Below are 17130 nucleotides of genomic sequence, written 5' to 3'. Positions count from 1 at the left end.
AAAAGTCAAATGTTAAAAAAATTAGTGTTTTGCTTTTTATTTTCAGTACACAATTCAAAATGACATATATATATATATATATATATATATATATATGTGTGTGTGTGTGTGCAATTGCTAGATCAGAGATAAAAAAAATATAGCATTTCTCCTCCCTCCCCTGTAGCCAACAACTAATTCTTAATCTTCTTGCCTTTTAGCAACACAGTATAGTTTCTCCTATTTTCTTATTGTCTTTGCTTAAGCATGGGCATGAGATTTTAACAACCCCAGATACCTATTGTAAAAACAAACAAACAAAAAAAAACCCAGCAAAACTTAATGTCTGCCTATGAAGCTGGAAAAAGATCAATCTAATGACAACCTACTGTTCTAACATATACATGTGCCAATTATGTTCAAAACTTTTTTATATTAAAAACAGAAAGGTGTGACCAAACGAAAAAAGGGGAAATAGGGAAAGGCTCAGGGTGCAAACACAATAACTGTAAACCCCAGTCCTGGTGCAGCAGGAGAAAACGCAGGATGTACTGTCAATAAGGGTCCTATTACACCTGTAGATTATCGGACAGATTTTATTTTTATTTTTTAGCCCAAACCAGGAATAGACTATAAACAGAGAACAGATAATAAAGGAAAGACTGAGATCTCTCCCCTTTTAAATCCATTCCTGGCTTTGGCTTAAAAAAATCTTCAACCAACAATGTGAATAGGATCCTAGCCACTGGATCTTCATGTGTGCTTAATTAGGCCGCTCCCCAGCCAACATCACAATCCAAGTAAAAAATAATGAACACACTCCACAATGGTTCCTTTTTAACTGCTTAAGACTTCATTTTCTTTACTTTTTTTCTTTTCAAAACAAACATATAAATGTTCACAATAGTAAAGTCAGAATATATATATCACCCAGTGGATCGTAGTAGCAGAGTCTTTTGTATACGTCCTACTTCAGCACATAGCCATTCAGGCGCAGCTCACGGTCAGGATAGGAACATCCATAGAGTCCATGAAAGATATGCAACGTTTCAAGAGCTCTCACTCCCTTTGTCAAGCCTACTGCATGTGCATCCCATCACCATTAAATACACGCCGACCTCTCGCGAGATCTGAAATCTGTTTAAAATAGACATTAAAATACATCAAAAATCATGGAAATATAACATAAATCTAAGGGAGCATCAATACTGGTACAATTTACATCATTATTCTAATAAGAAGACACTGAAATTACAATTTTCATTTAACCCCTTTGGGTTCAATGCCTCCATTTTTTGTATCCAGTATACTTCACGCTGCAACAATCTTTTCTGCGTCTGTCCACTATCTATTCCTTCTACCTCTTCCAATATCACCCATCTCAAGTCGCTAACTTGGTGGTTACATTGATGAAAATGTCTCGAAACACTGGTTTCCCCGTAGTTCTGTTCGTTCTTCTCTGATATATTTTCCCTATGTCTTTTAAATTTTTGGGCATAGTTCCTTATTGCACTGCAGTGTTCATTCAATCTTATTTTCACAGGTCTCATTGTTTGCCCGACATACACTTTCCCGCATGGACACTTTAGCATATACACAACTTGTTTAGTTACATGAATGCCATCCCCTGATTTTCACTGGGTAACATTTAGTGGGGTGGATTACTTGGTCTCCTTTAATTACTGCATTGAAATTCTGGCAAGCTTAAAAAAAATCTGTCAGATAATCTGTTGGTGTAATAGGGCCCTAAAAGATTGGAGCCAGTGAAGTTATATAACAGTGAACAAGGTGTACTCAGTTATAAACATCAAGGTGTGGAGGAGGGAAAGGGGTTTTCGTATAACCATAAAATCAAGGGAACAAGTGCACTCTATAAGAGGTATGTTTAGCAGCAGGTGTCAGCTGGTGTAGTTGGCATAGGTTAGCAATTTTGGTAAGAGTAAAAAAGAGAGGGGTGTGTGAGTCGAGAAATCAAGGAGCTAAAGTCTTGAAGTCAAACACCTGTTTCTGGGTTATAGCTGCAGACAAGGGTGTTCCAAATTCAATTTTTCTATGTGCAGTAACATTTCAATTTTCACAATGAGAAAAATAGACTTACTAGAGCCATGCAGCATAGCAGGGATGTTTATTCCTCCAAGAAAACTTGGAAAAAGATGGATGGTTTAGGGTCACCCACTACATTTAGAGGAAAGAAGGTCTCCCATAATCACAATGGGGATTTTTTACTGTAAGAGCAGTGAGACAATGAAAGTCTTTGACATACATTGCATGGCTGGTTCGCTGAACAAGAGCATCCTGGGTGTCTTCTTAAAAAAATATAATATTACATGTTCTGGTTACTGGAGGTGGCACATTGATCTGGAGATTTATTCTGGTTGCCATATTTTGGAAAGAATTTACTCTCCTAGAACAGGGAAATGGCCTCTGTCTCCAAATATTTTTTTTCCTCTTGTCCTGATCAATTTGATCTCTACATTAGAGGTCATACTATCACAGGAAATAAGATGGCTGCATTTTACTGGGCTGTACAGGAAAAGATGGCAACATAACACTCTTTTCTCTTATATCCCTTCCTGTCCTGCAGCTATTGGCTGAAAGTTCACATTAGATTCTTCTTCTACTGCAGATATCGGCAAAACCTTCATCTCACAAACTTCCTGCTCTGCCCACTTTATGCATTCACTTTTCATATATTATTAATAACACAGAAATCTCATGTTTACATTTTTTAAAATTACTCCTAACAGGTACTGATAAGGTCTGCCCCTGTCTAGGCTTCTTAGAATACACAATAAAGTAACTCCAAGCCTACAGCTGATTGGCCAACTTGCTGCGACCTTTCAGGTGCTGGTTCTGAGGCTGCCCGTTGTCTGTTGCTGTCATGTGGACAGGAAATGACGGCTCAGCATAGACAGAATAGATCTCTATGCTGTCTATGCTGAGCAGTCATTTCCCGTCCTCGCGGCATGTCGGCAGAAGTTTTGATGAAGAGGACAGCGGCAGACAATGGGAACCAGCACCAGAGAACCCATTTAATGCCATTGGTGAAGGAACATAGTTCTTACTCTGGGACCTTTTTCTTAACACATTGGAATCAATTTTTTCTAAAAAATCTGAATTATAAGTTTGGTATATAGGGTTATAAAACATTTATTGTCTATTACAGACAATTGTTACATGCCTTTTAACAGAGCTAGCATACATTTCCAGTTAAAACATCTGACATTAGGCAGAAATGCTTGTGACTTATTCCTAGCATTGAAGTTAGCATGTTCTGAAGCATGTGCATGTTTCATGCGATAGCAAGCTAAAACAACTATATGTCACTTCCTAATCCTATTATTTCAGATCCTGGATTTTATCCAAGCAGACTGTCATTCTAGAGCCATGTTCTTGTGAGGCAATATACACTACAAGTAATCCTGCAAGATCAAGCTGAAGTACATCACAGAGGAGCTTTGGGATTACTATAGTTTACACATGCGTCTGTAGCCACTTAACCTCTGGAAATTCTACCATTTTCTATATTATTCAGGCACACCATAAAGGTGCATCTGCAAAGCGTCTATTTATGCTACAGATATCAATCAGGAAGCAATGAACAGCTTTCAGAAACTGATTCAAAAACAAGGTTGTACTGGACGAAATTAAAACTTCTTTCCTTTTAAAGTCTTATCTTCATTCAAGAGGTTATAAATATTGTGTTAAGTTGCAAACACTTCATATAAAATCCACTCAGGAGTGTTTAATGTGAAAAAAAATGTCATACTTTTCTCCAGGACTCAAAAAACAAAGCTACAGGCTGCAGCACATGACCAGACTATCCAAGAGAGTCTCTCTATGAGAGTCCTTCTGCTGTATTACCTTCTTATTAAGTTCCGTCATATTATTAGTAGAACATTTTGTTCTCCTATAGCTGGACATAAATTTTAGATAGCTGTCAAATGCTCACAGCTGATAGCTATCTCCCCAAATCCACACACCCATGGGACATGAGGAGAAAGTTGCTGACAGACACATATGACAGCTGATTATCTCCCCAAGAACAAAAGGAATGGGCAAATTGAAATCCAAAATGCTAAATCTACATTCCCTAACATCTGGCATCAGAGGAAGTCAGGAGGCTGCCTCATATACATTAGATGGTTGGCCGGACCTGCTGCAATCGAGCCTATACTTACCTTCCCCAGCTAAAGATGTCATTGTTGTCTACCAGTGCCTACATAAGACACTGTAAATGTAAAAAAGTAAGAGCAACTATTAAATTTCCCAAAACCACAACTAACAATGTTATTTAAAGAAGGACTTGAGAAAAAATAGTTTTCGAGCCTTCAAGTACTTAAAAGATGCTGTATGTCCAGCAGAAGTGGTATATTCTTTCCAGTCAGACATGATGCTCCTTACACATTAGGGTATGTTCACATCTCGTTTTTGTCAGCACGTCGGGCTACACGTCAGGAATCAGTGCAAAAAGGATGCTGACGTGCAGCCCGGCGTGCGGCCGACGGCCACATGACTGCCACATTGACTTAAATGAGCAGGACGGAGTCATTATGTGACAACGTTCTGCTCATTTGCGGGACATACACAGCTTTTGTGCAGGACTCAAAAGCGTGGGCGACCACGCTTTTGAGTCCTGCCCAAAAGCCATGCACGTCCCACAAATGAGCAGAACACAGTAACATAATGACTCTGTCCTGCTCATTTAAGTCAATGTGGCCATCATGTGGCCGTCATGTGTCCGTCGGCCGCACGCTGGGCTGCACGTTAGCATCCTTTTTGCACTAATTCCTGACATGCTGACAAAAACGAGATGTAAACATACCCTTAGATGGCTGGCCAATCCTGCCAAAATGGGCAAGTTCGGTTGGAGTTAAAGAGTCATTATAACCTTCAAAATCCAAATCAACAGTAGATGTGATATAAGGGTATAAACCCAAAACACCGTATATGCAGCGTATTTACTGCTGCGATACGCAGCAAACTCGCAGCAAACTCGCAGCAAAATCGCAGCAAAATCGCAGCAGATTAGATCTAAATAACTGAACACAGCATCAAATCTGTACCAACAAATCTGCTGCGTATTTGTTGCATATCTGCTGCATATACGGTGTGTGGGTTTATACCCTAAAGCAATTTACATTCATCATTTTTTTTTTTTTTTGTATCACGGAATACAGGGCACTTCCTGTTTTCTGACTTTTTTTATCTAAAAAACAAAAAAAGAAAACAGGAAGTCCTGTGTATCCCATCTGAGCGCTCACAGAGAGAAGGCAGTCATGTGACTGACGGACACAATAAGTCGTGACTCTCTGTACTGGCCGGAATTCATGTGTTTAGTCTGTTTTTCTTCTACCAGCACAAGTCTAAAAATCTGCGGACTGGACCTGGATTTCTGGTAATTTCAGCTTTGTTTTACAGCATGATAACAACAAGAAAATAAATAATGAATGTATACTGCACACTTGCTTTATTTCACATCTACTGTTGATTTAGATTTTTAAAGTTATAACAACAGTGACACTTTAATCCAAATGTATTGCCAGGTTAACATTCCAATCCTTGTGTCTGTCTTATATAAAAAACCTTTATATTTTTTATATTTTCTATCTCTCGGACTACTCTGACATTAAAATAATGACACACTTTTTATTGTTTGTCAGCCATAAATTAGTTTTTCTAGAATAGTATGTTAATGATTCCCAGATTTCTTCCTCTAATTTCATTGAAACATAATTATATTTTCCAAAGCACTGGTTCCTGCTTAACCCCAAAACAGAGGCCATATTCCCACTATATGAATGTGCCATCCTAGATTAGGGGAAGGTGGTCGTTTATTGATAACCATGGTCGCAACTAATGATCACGATCCTGTTAAAAGCATTGTATGATCAAAAATTAAGATCTTCATATTTAGTCACAAGAAAAATAATTTTTTTCCCTAATACTTATAGTACTAGTATTATAGTAACAGGCTGAACTATCATACAATTCTGCTAAATGAGAACCAAAATATTAAATCATTTTCTATCAATGAAAGAAGGAAAAAGTTTCATCTATTTTTTTTTCTTTTTCGGTTTTTGCAGCCACAGTGAGCCTTTAGAGCCTATGGAAGGAGGAGGCCAGTCCCGGTTGCTTGAATCCCCTTTACTACTTTGTGATGAGTACCTTCACTACACTTTCAATACCAGAAAAAGGGGTAGGGTGCGAAGAGGGATGGGGGCAAGTTTAACAGAAACTCCTACTTCTGTCACCACTTACCGATACTGCAGACAGGATGAGAAATGTAACCTCAAAGAGGGTGACCTAGAGAGAAGTCTAGAAGTAGTCTGCCTCCTACCACCTCCCCGGCTGCAACTGCAGACTATTGTTTAGAGGTAAATAAACCTTTACAGCCTTTGCCCGGCCATGAGGACCCTTTTCTACATTAAAAACTATATAGTTATCAAAAAGGAGTAGAAAGTTGTCCTGAGGCTCGTGGGCAAGGTGGGGTTAAGAAACAAATCCCTATTGTGGGTGGTAAAAGCCAGCCTCTTAATGGGGTGCCCAGTTCTGTCTTTGCTATGGTGCCTTCTTTTTCTTATGTACGCCAAGATCACAAAAACTGCACCCAAAACGGATTTTCTCATTTTTAGCTTAAGTTACGCCTTAAGCATATAAAACTTCACTCCGAAGAAAAATGTCAATATTTTTCTCATTCATGTTTTTTCCACTGTAAGGAAATTAATTCCACATTTAAAACATTTGTTCTTTTCTCTCTAAAAACAAAGGCTGTCTGGCACGCTGTGAAGATAACTGAATTATCTGCCTATGGGAAAATGACTGCCATCCACGCTGAAAAATGGAGGCAGAATATGATGTTGATCTATGATGTGTATGAAATAAAGCAAGGTGGAAACACTAAATTCAGCTCAGAAATCGTAATATAGACATCATGAAACAAAGTGATTTACTTAACGTCTCTTTGAGATGTACATTTCCTCGCTTTGAAGCATTGGCAAGCAGTCTTGTGCATTTACTACAAGCAATGGCATGTAATCTGGAAGAAATCCCAGGTCTTCATATCAACACTTAAAATCTCAATTTTTTGATGGGCCTTTCATTGCGGGATTCTGAGCAGGTTTTCTCATTCCACATCTCATTAAACTACTGTCTTCTAATATCATATATCTTGGCTGTAAAAATCAATACAGCAATAGGTTTGAGGTGTTGGCATACATATGATTTTTCAACATATGTAGGGCTAATGTTTTCTTTAGATGACATATATATCCAATGATATGTTTGTGTTAATTATGCATTATATTAAACTTGATGGCAGGATAAATATTTTATGCTTTTTATTCATTCAAACTGGCAAGGCCTGTTATAAGACAGTAGTCTTGTACAACATGCTGTACTTTCTTATAGGTACTGCACTTCTACTTATATAGCTGAATTCATATTAAATACAATTACAAAAGGAAATTTTGCAGGAGACTGGACCTGGACTTCTGGTACGTATAGCTTTGTTTTAACCCTTAGACGACCCAGGGCGTATAGTTACGCCATGGAAGTCTGTCCCCAGACGACCTAGGGCGTAACTGTACGCCCTGGGTGTTTCTCCCGCTATGAAGCGTGCTCCGGAGCGGAGCGCGCTTCATAGCAGGTGGGGGCCGGCTGCAATCAGCAGCCGGGACCTCACCGGTAATGACACGCTGCAGCGATCGCGCTGCCGCGTGTCATTAACTCCTTTAAGTGTAAGTGACAGGGGGAGTCCCCTGTCACTTACCGATCGGGACCCCCGCAGTGTGACTGTGGGGGTCCCGATCGGTAAAACGGACCGCCGGAGGTCTCTTACCTGCCTCCGTGCGGTCCGATCGGCGATCTGCTGCACTAAGCCTGCACAGGCAGGCTCAATGAGCAGATCGCCGATAACACTGATCAATGCTATGCCTATGGCATAGCAATCATCAGTGTAAAAATCCAAGTACTGGATGTAAAAGTCCCCCAAAGGGACTTCAAATGTGTAAAAAAAAAAAAAGTTAAAAACACTAACACACTACCCCAAAACCCCTCCCCCAATAAAAGTGGAAATCACCCCCCTTTCCCATTATATAAATAAAACATATAAAAATAAATAAACAAATAAACATATAATATACCGTAGCGTGCGTAATTGTCCGATCTATTAAAATATAACAAGCGTCATTGCGAACGGTAAACAGCGTACACGAAAAGAGGGAAAAAAGTGTGCGGATTACCGATTTTATGTTACATTATATATAAAAAAAATTAATAAAAAGTGAAAAGCTTTTATTTAGGTGAAAAAATAAAACAGTTATAAGCGTCACAATAGGCCCATTTTATTTATAATTAATTGCCAAAAAAAAGGATTTCATTTTAAAAAAATATATAAACATTAGAGAATCTGTGTAAACCTGCATATGGTTGTGTTCGGACTGACCTATAGAATAATTGTATCATGTCGCTTTTACCATATAGTGCATTACGTAGACACAGGAACCCCCCAAATGTTACCATATTGCATTCTTTTTTGCGGTTTCACCAATTTATATCTTCATAAATAATATATTTGGAATTCCATCATACATGTTATGGTAAAATGAAAGACGCCATTACAAACTACAACTATTCCTGTAACAAATAAGCCATTACATGGCCTTGTAGATAAAAAAAACTGAAAGTGCTAGAGCTCTTAGAAGGGGAGGAGGGAAAAACGAAAACACTAAGATCAAAATTTGCGCGGTCCACTGGGTCATTTTGGGCCTGGTCCTCAAAAGGTTAAAGCATGATAACTAATAAAATTATTAATGTAAATTGCAAAGATGCTCTATTTCACAAACCCCTGCTATTCTGGTGCCTAATTCAAAATACAGCTTCAGGCTGGGTTCACACTACGTATACAGTTAAGGCCAGAAATATTTGGACAGTGACACAATTTTCGCGAGTTGGGCTCTGCATGCCACCGCATTGGATTTGAAATGAAACCTCTACAACAGAATTCAAGTGCAGATTGTAACGTTTAATTTGAAGGGTTAAACAAAAATATCTGATAGAAAATGTAGGAATTGTACACATTTCTTTACAAACACTCCACATTTTAGGAGCTCAAAAGTAATTGGACAAATAAACATAACCCAAACAAAATATATATTTTTTTCAATATTTTGTTGCGAATCCTTTTGGAGGCAATCACTGCCTTAAGTCTGGAACCCATGGACATCACCAAACGCTGGGTTTCCTCCTTCTTAATGCTTTGCCAGGCCTTTACAGCCGCAGCCTTCAGGTCTTGCTTGTTTGTGGGTCTTTCCGTCTTAAGTCTGGATTTGAGCAAGTGAAATGCATGCTCAATTGGGTTAAGATCTGGTGATTGACTTGGCCATTGCAGAATGTTCCACTTTTTTGCACTCATGAACTCCTGGGTAGCTTTGGCTGTATGCTTGGGGTCATTGTCCATCTGTACTATGAAGCGCCATCTGATCAACTTTGCAGCATTTGGCTGAATCTGGGCTGAAGTATATCCCGATACACTTCAGAATTCATCCGGATACTCTTGTCTGCTGTTATGTCATCAATAAACACAAGTGACCCAGTGCCATTGAAAGCCATGCATGCCCATGCCATCGAGATGTGAACCCTTTGTATTTACTTTCATGGAGTCTTCTCTTTACTGTTGACTTAGAGACAGATACGCCTACTTCCCTGAGAGTGTTCTGGACTTCAGTTGATGTTGTGAACGGGTTCTTCTTCACCAAAGAAAGTATGCGGCGATCATCCACCACTGTTGTCTTCCGTGGACGCCCAGGCCTTTTTGAGTTCCCAAGCTCACCAGTCAATTCCTTTTTTTCTCAGAATGTACCCGACTGTTGATTTTGCTACTCCAAGCATGTCTGCTATCTCTCTGATGGATTTTTTCATTTTTTTCAGCCTCAGGATGTTCTGCTTCACCTCAGTTGAGAGTTCCTTTGACCGCATGTTGTCTGGTCACAGCAACAGCTTCCAAATGCAAAACCACACACCTGGAATCAACCCCAGACCTTTTAACTACTTCATTGATTACAGGTTAACGAGGGAGACGCCTTCAGAGTTAATTGCAGCCCTTAGAGTCCATTGTCCAATTACTTTTGGTCCCTTGAAAAAGAGGAGGCTATGCATTACAGAGCTATGATTCCTAAACCCTTTCTCCGATTTTGATGTGGAAACTCTCATATTGCAGCTGGGAGTGTGCACTTTCAGCCCATATTATATATATATAATTGTATTTCTGAACATGTTTTTGTAAACAGCTAAAATAACAAAACTTGTGTCACTGTCCAAATATTTCTGGCCCTAACTGTATTTCAGTCAGTATTGTGGTCCTCATATTGCAACCAAAACCAGGAGTGGATTAAAAACACAGAAAGAATCTGTCCACACAATGTTGAAATTGAGGGGATGGCCGCCATACAGGGGCGTAGCTAAAGGCTGATGGGCCCTGGTGCAAAATGTTAGCTTGGGGCCCCCCATCTCACCCGATCAGGCAAAGTCATATCTAACGTTATATCCAATTATTCTAATGTGCCACCATGTTCTAATGCCCTGTCACTGCCTCCACCTCATGTACTGCACTACTGCCCCTTATAATTAATGGACTGTACTGTGTCATTGTCTAATCATTGTATTCCAATCTTTGACTCTACAGCTGAAAAACTACAACTCTCATCATAAACTGCCAGTTGGAAACGATGGGGGTTGTAGTACTGCAACCTGAAGAGCCAAATGCTGCAAAACTCCCATAACAAACTATCAGCAGGGCACGATGAAGTTTGAACTTCTGCAACCTGGATAAGTCACCTGATGTCACCTGCAGTCCTATGTAACTTCACAGATAACAGTGATATCCCTCTGAGTACAGATAATGTAGTAGATGTGTCCTGCAGTCCTATGTAACAGCACAGATAACACAGTGATATCTCTGAGTACAGATAATGTAGTAGATGTGTCCTGCAGTCCTATGTAACAGCACAGATAACACAGTGATATCTCTGAGTACAGATAATGTAGTAGATGACACCTGCAGTCCTATGTAACAGCACAGATAACACAGTGATATCCCTCTGAGTACAGATAATGTAGTAGTCACCTGCAGTCCTATGTAACAGCACAGATAACAGTGATATCTCTGAGTATAGATAATCTAGTAGATGTCACCTGCAGTACTATGTAACACCACAGATAGCACAGTGATATCCCTCTGAGTACAGATAATGTAGTAGTCACCTGCAGTCCTATGTAACACCACAGATAACACAGTGATATCTCTGAGTACAGATAATGTAGATGTCACCTGCAGTCCTATGTAACAGCACAGATAACAGGGATATCTCTGAGTACAGATAATGTAGTAGATGTCACCTGCAGTCCTATGTAACACCACAGATAACACAGTGATATCTCTGAGTACAGATAATGCAGTAGATGTCACCTGCAGTCCTATGTAACACCACATATAACACAGTGATATCTCTGAGTACAGATAATGTAGTAGATGTCACCTGCAGTCCTATGTAACACCACAGATAACAGTGATTTCTCTGAGTACAAATAATGTAGATGTCACCTGCAGTCCTATGTAACACAACAGATAACACAGTGATATCCCTCTGAGTACAGATAATGCAGTAGATGTCACCTGCAGTCCTATGTAACACCACATATAACACAGTGATATCCCTCTGAGTACAGATAATGTAGTAGTCACCTGCAGTCCTATGTAACAGCACAGATAACACAGTGATATCTCTGAGTATAGATAATCTAGTAGATGTCACCTGCAGTCCTATGTAACACCACAGATAGCACAGTGATATCTCTGAGTACAGATAATGTAGTAGATGTCACCTGCAGTCCTATGTAACACCACAGATAACACAGTGATATCTCTGAGTACAAATAATGTAGATGTCACCTGCAGTCCTATGTAACAGCACAGATAACACAGTGATATCTCTGAGTACAGATAATGTAGTAGATGTCACCTGCAGTCCTATGTAACACCACAGATAACAGTGATTTCTCTGAGTACAGATAATGTAGTAGATGACACCTGCAGTCCTATGTAACAGCACAGATAACACAGTGATATCTCTGAGTACAGATAATGTAGATATAGACCCCTATGTAGCCCCCTCCCACAGTATAGACCCCCTGTGTAGCCCCCCACAGTATAGACCCCGTGTAGCCCCCCACAGTATTGACCCCCTGTGTAGCCCCCCACAGTATAGACCCCCTGTGTAGCCCCCCACAGTATAGACCCCCTGTGTAGCCCCCCACAGTATAGACCCCCTGTGTAGATCCCCCACAGTATAGACCCCCTGTGTAACCCCCCTCATAGTATAGACCCCCTTTGTAGCCCCCCTCCCATAGTAAAGACCCTTTTGCATCCCCCCTCATAGTATAGACCCCCTGTGCAGTTCCCCTCATAGTATAGACCCCCTGTGCAGCCCCCCTCATAGTATAGACCCCCTATTCAGCCCCCCTCATAGTATAGACCCCCTGTGCAGCCCCCCTCATAGTATAGACCCCCTGTGCAGCCGCCCCCCCATTGTATAGACCCCCTGTGCAGCCCCCGCTCATAGTATAGACACCCTGTACAGCCCCCCCCTCATAGTATAGACCCCCTTTGCAGCCGCGCACCATTGTATAGACCCCCTGTGCAGCCCCCCCCATTGTATAGACCCCCTGTGCAGCCCCCCCTCATAGTATAGACCCCCTGTGCAGCCCCCCTCATAGTATAGACCCCCTGTGCAGCCGCCCCCCCATTATATAGACCCCCTGTGCAGCCCCCGCTCATAGTATAGACACCCTGTACAGCCCCCCCTCATAGTATAGACCCCCTTTGCAGCCGCCCCCCCCATTGTATAGACCCCCTGTGCAGCCCCCCCATTGTATAGACCCCCTGTGCAGCCCCCCCCTCATAGTATAGACCCCCTGTGCAGCCCCCCCATTGTATAGACCCCCTGTGCAGCCCCCCCCATTGTATAGACCCCCTGTGCAGCCCCCCCATTTTAAAGACCCCCTGTGCAGCCCCCCACCATTGTATAGACCCCCTGTGCAGCCCCCCCCCATTGTATAGACCCCCTGTGCAGCCACCCCTCATAGTAAAAACCCCTTGTGCAGCCCCCCCCCCATTGTATAGACCCCTTGTGCAGCCCCCCACATTACAACATTTATGTAAAAAATGAAAATAAATAAATAAACTCACCTCACCTGGATCCTTGATCTCCCTCAGGCCTGGCAGCTTCTCTTTTAAGTTCAGTGAGCTTCCGGGACGCCGGCCCCAGCCGGAAGCTCACTGATGCAGGACCGCGGCGCCCGGACTTCTCCTCTCTACTGTACGCAGCTGACATGTGACGTGATGACGTCACATGTCAGCTGCTGAGGAGGAGCGAGGAGAAGTCCGGGCGCCGCGGTCCTGCATCAGTGAGCTTCCGGCTGGGGCCGGCGTCCCGGAAGCTCACTGAATTTACAAGAGGTCCGGCGGCAAGAGGTCCAGAAGTGGCAAGGGGAGGCTGTGCCGGCCCCCCTAGCGTAGGGGCCCGGTCGCCATGGCGACCCCTATAGCTACGCCACTGCCGCCATATAACAGTAAATAACTGCCATTATTTCAATATAACAGCCGTTGTTTTAAAATAACAGCAAATATTTGCCATTAAATGGCGGCCATCCACTCAATTTCAACATTGTGTGAACAGATCCTTTCTGTGTTTTTAATCCACTCCTGGTTTTGGTTGCAATATGAGGACCACAATACTTACTGAAATCTTAGTAGTGTGAACCCAGCCTAAGGGTGGGTTCACACTACGGAATTCTCACGGATAAACTCAGCAGAATTCCGCCAGCTGTACGCGCTCACGGACGCGCACCTTTCCGCCGGCTCCATAGACACCATTCTATGGGCCGGCTGATTCCGCCGAAAGAACTGACGTCAATTCTTTCGCCGGAATGCGGAATCAGCCAATCAGCCACCATAGAATGGTGTCTATGGAGCCGGCGGAAAGGTGTGCGTCCGTGAGCGCGTACAGCGGGCGGAATTCCGCTGAGTTTATCCGTGAGAATTCCTCAATGTAAACCCACCCTTAGAGTAGTTTCACACATACCGGATCCGCAGCGGATTTCATGCTGCAAGTTTGCAGCGAAATCCGCTGTGGATCCTGGTAGTGTGAAGTTAAATAGGTCACATACCCGCAGAGGAATTTTCGTTCCACTGCCAGTATGTGTCCTGTTCCCTTTAATCCCCCGCCGCCCCCCGGCCCAGAGCATACATAACCTGCTTGGCGCCACGGCTGTGTGTGAGGCTCCCGGCTCCCCTTGCTCCCCATCAGCCAATCTATGCATGGCAGCACTGATTGGCTGATGGGGAGCGCCGGGGGAACGAAAGCCTCACATACAGCCGCGGCACCGAGGAGGTAATGTATGCCCCGGGCGGTTAAAGAGGCCAGGTTACATATCCGCATTGGAATGAAAATTTGTTGCAAACTTGCAGCGTGAAATCCGCTGTGGATCCGATTCGTGTGAAGCTACCCTAAAGGGGTACTCTGGGGAGTAACAATTTTTTAAAAACATTTTATTACATTATTTTAATAAAGTTATATTATTTGTAATATAACTTAATTGAAATATGAATATATTTTTGAATGTATATATGAATGCATATTTTTTATTTATACACCATTTTACATTGAGTGTCAGCAGTAGGGTGCAACAAGGCGTGGGCATATCTGCTCCCACTAATGTTTGTGTTGGAAACTGCAGGGCTGTCCAAACCCTAGTCCCCACTCCCCAGATCTGATCCAGCGCTGCCACACACAAAGTGCTATTGATACAGAGTAAGTCCCCCACCAGTACATGGGGGAAAGCTGATTGTCAGCATTGCTAAGTTCTGGCCAGCAGGCTGTGCAGAACAGGCATTGATTATCATCATCACTCTCTCTGCTAGTGGCTCTAGTAAACTCTCACTGCTGCCACTCAATGTAAAATGGTGTATAACCTTTATTAAAGCAATATTGAAAAACATTGAAAAAATTGTTAATTTACAGAGTACCTCTTTGAGCTTAACCTCTTAACGACCAACAATACACTGTACTGTACATCCTGGGTCAGGAAGGGGGGGGTCAGAGAGGGGTCGCGCAGTGTATTCTGTATTCTGCTTGTCGGGCTGCAGGGCTTTTAGGTGTGCTCTGCTTCGTGCAGCTCCACCCCAGCTGCTGGAAAAAGATGGATCCAGTCCTGGGAAACTGGGAGAAGTTTCCCAGGATGGGATCCTTCTTTTGCCAGCACCTGAGGAGGATCGGCATGGAGCGGAGCACACCTCAAAGCCCCGCAGCCCAATGAGCGGAGTACAGATAGGAACAAAGCACTTTGCTTCGTTCCCACTGTAAATTCACTCATCTGTAATAAAAAGCAAATAAAATGACCCATTCAACGAGTCTGTTGTTCAAAAATACAGATCATAGCGCACAAAAACAGGTCCTTATACTTCTCCGTACATAAAAAAGTGACGAGGTTTTAAAAGTCAGAATATGGGAATTCAAAACCAAGTTTTTTCTAAAAAGTTTACCTTTTTAAAGTTTGCAAAAAAAAAACTAAAAGGTATCTAAAGTACCTGTAATCACTGTCATCATACAGAATAACAATAATGTATCAAAGTGAACAATGTAGGAGCAAAATCCCTCAATAGGTGTAGAACTACAGGTTCTGTTTTTTTTTTGGGGGGGGCGGTACCATTTTTTTCGTTTGTTTTGCAGTATGGGAAGGGGTTAAAGCATACGTTTTGGAAAAAGAGACAGTAGTGAATAAGTATTGTATCATTATTAGAGATGAGCGAACCGGGTTCGGGTTCGAGTCCATCCGAACCCGATCGTTCGGCATTTGATTAGCGGTGGCTGTTCGCTCATCTCTAATCGATGTCAATGATTTTATCAGTATCACATACTTACATTACATTAGGTACTTGGACATAAGAAAATCAGACCTATTAGCTTCTGTGATATGAGTCTTCTGTGATATAAAGGTCTTCATCACCTGATCCTGTGAAATATTTGCCTCCAGCCTTGTAACAGAGAAGTTACTTATTATTGTAATGCTGCCTGTAATGACAATGACATGACTGCTGAGACATGATCTCTTTACTGTGGCACTCAGTGGCCACTGTGAAATCTAGAATATTTGGCACCTACAAAGCTTGATAAATAATAAGTCATTTACTGACACTTGATTCCCTTTATTATTGTCTTGACTCTCACACATTTACACTCACATGTATGTATACATTTTACAATGTTTCTTATAATGATTAGAGATGAGCGAACCTCGAGCATGGTCGAGTCCATCCGAACCCGATCGTTCGGTATTTGATTAGCTGGGGCTGCTGAACTTGGATAAAGATCTAAGGGTGTCTGGAAAACATGGATACAGCCAATGACTATATCCATGTTTTCTACATAGCCTTAGGGCTTTATCCAACTTCAGCAGCCACCGCTAATCAAATGCCGAAAGTTCAGGTTCGGATGGACTCGACCATGCTCAAGGTTCGCTCATCTCTAATAATGATGTGTCTACTGCTACAAAGCAACTAAGTACAATGGCTAAGAAAATACACATTGGTAATATATGTTTTCATCGGAGTCAGACAGTGACATTTTAGCAGCTTTAATAAAACTAGTTGCTGTAATTTTCCTTTTGATTTCAGCTCATTGTCTAATAAATTTGGCACTGATATAGCTCCAGGCAGCATGCTTGTAAGCAAAGAAAACAGAGCCTGAGAGACTATATATTGAAGAGTTGGATGAAAGCCACATAGTCAGGGGGGATACAGAAAGGTTACATGGAGACAACCATTTTTCAATAAAAGAATAGTCTATGCAGGTTTATGAACATGGACATATCAGTTACATAGACAATTACATAGTTCACAGAGTTCAACCTTTAGTTCATTGAATTCATCAATATACTTACAATTAATTACCAGATTACTTATAACCCTCGATGCCATTTGTTACTGCATAAGCATCCAATAACAAACGGCCTTATGGGTGAAGCCTATACTCGGAAGCAGCTAAATAAATGCTCTTCATAAATTAGATAATTATTACAAAATAAAGTTGGAAT

The 17130-nt window shown here is 41.7% G+C and overlaps 1 protein-coding gene across 3 annotated transcripts in view; it reads right to left on the bottom strand.

The window, feature by feature from the left end:
* Positions 1-909: 909 nt before the first annotated feature.
* CEP120 (centrosomal protein 120) overlaps positions 910-17130 on the bottom strand; it is a 91396-nt gene continuing 75175 nt past the window's right edge. For 2 of the 3 annotated variants that reach the window (XM_069962646.1, XM_069962644.1), the window contains exons 21-22: positions 15995-16109; positions 910-1116 (exon numbers count right to left, since the gene is read on the bottom strand). In XM_069962646.1, coding sequence (XP_069818747.1) covers positions 1029-1116; positions 15995-16109 — 203 coding nt within the window. In that variant the 3' untranslated portion in view covers positions 910-1028. The remainder of the gene's footprint in view (positions 1117-15994; positions 16110-17130) is intronic. The other variant, XM_069962648.1, reaches the window with a different exon arrangement.

Source organism: Dendropsophus ebraccatus, chromosome 3 (genome assembly GCF_027789765.1).
Source record: "Dendropsophus ebraccatus isolate aDenEbr1 chromosome 3, aDenEbr1.pat, whole genome shotgun sequence".
NCBI classification, from domain to species: domain Eukaryota; kingdom Metazoa; phylum Chordata; class Amphibia; order Anura; family Hylidae; genus Dendropsophus; species Dendropsophus ebraccatus.
The sequence above is the reverse complement of the archived record's forward strand: the minus strand, read 5'-3'. Positions and strand labels throughout refer to the sequence as shown.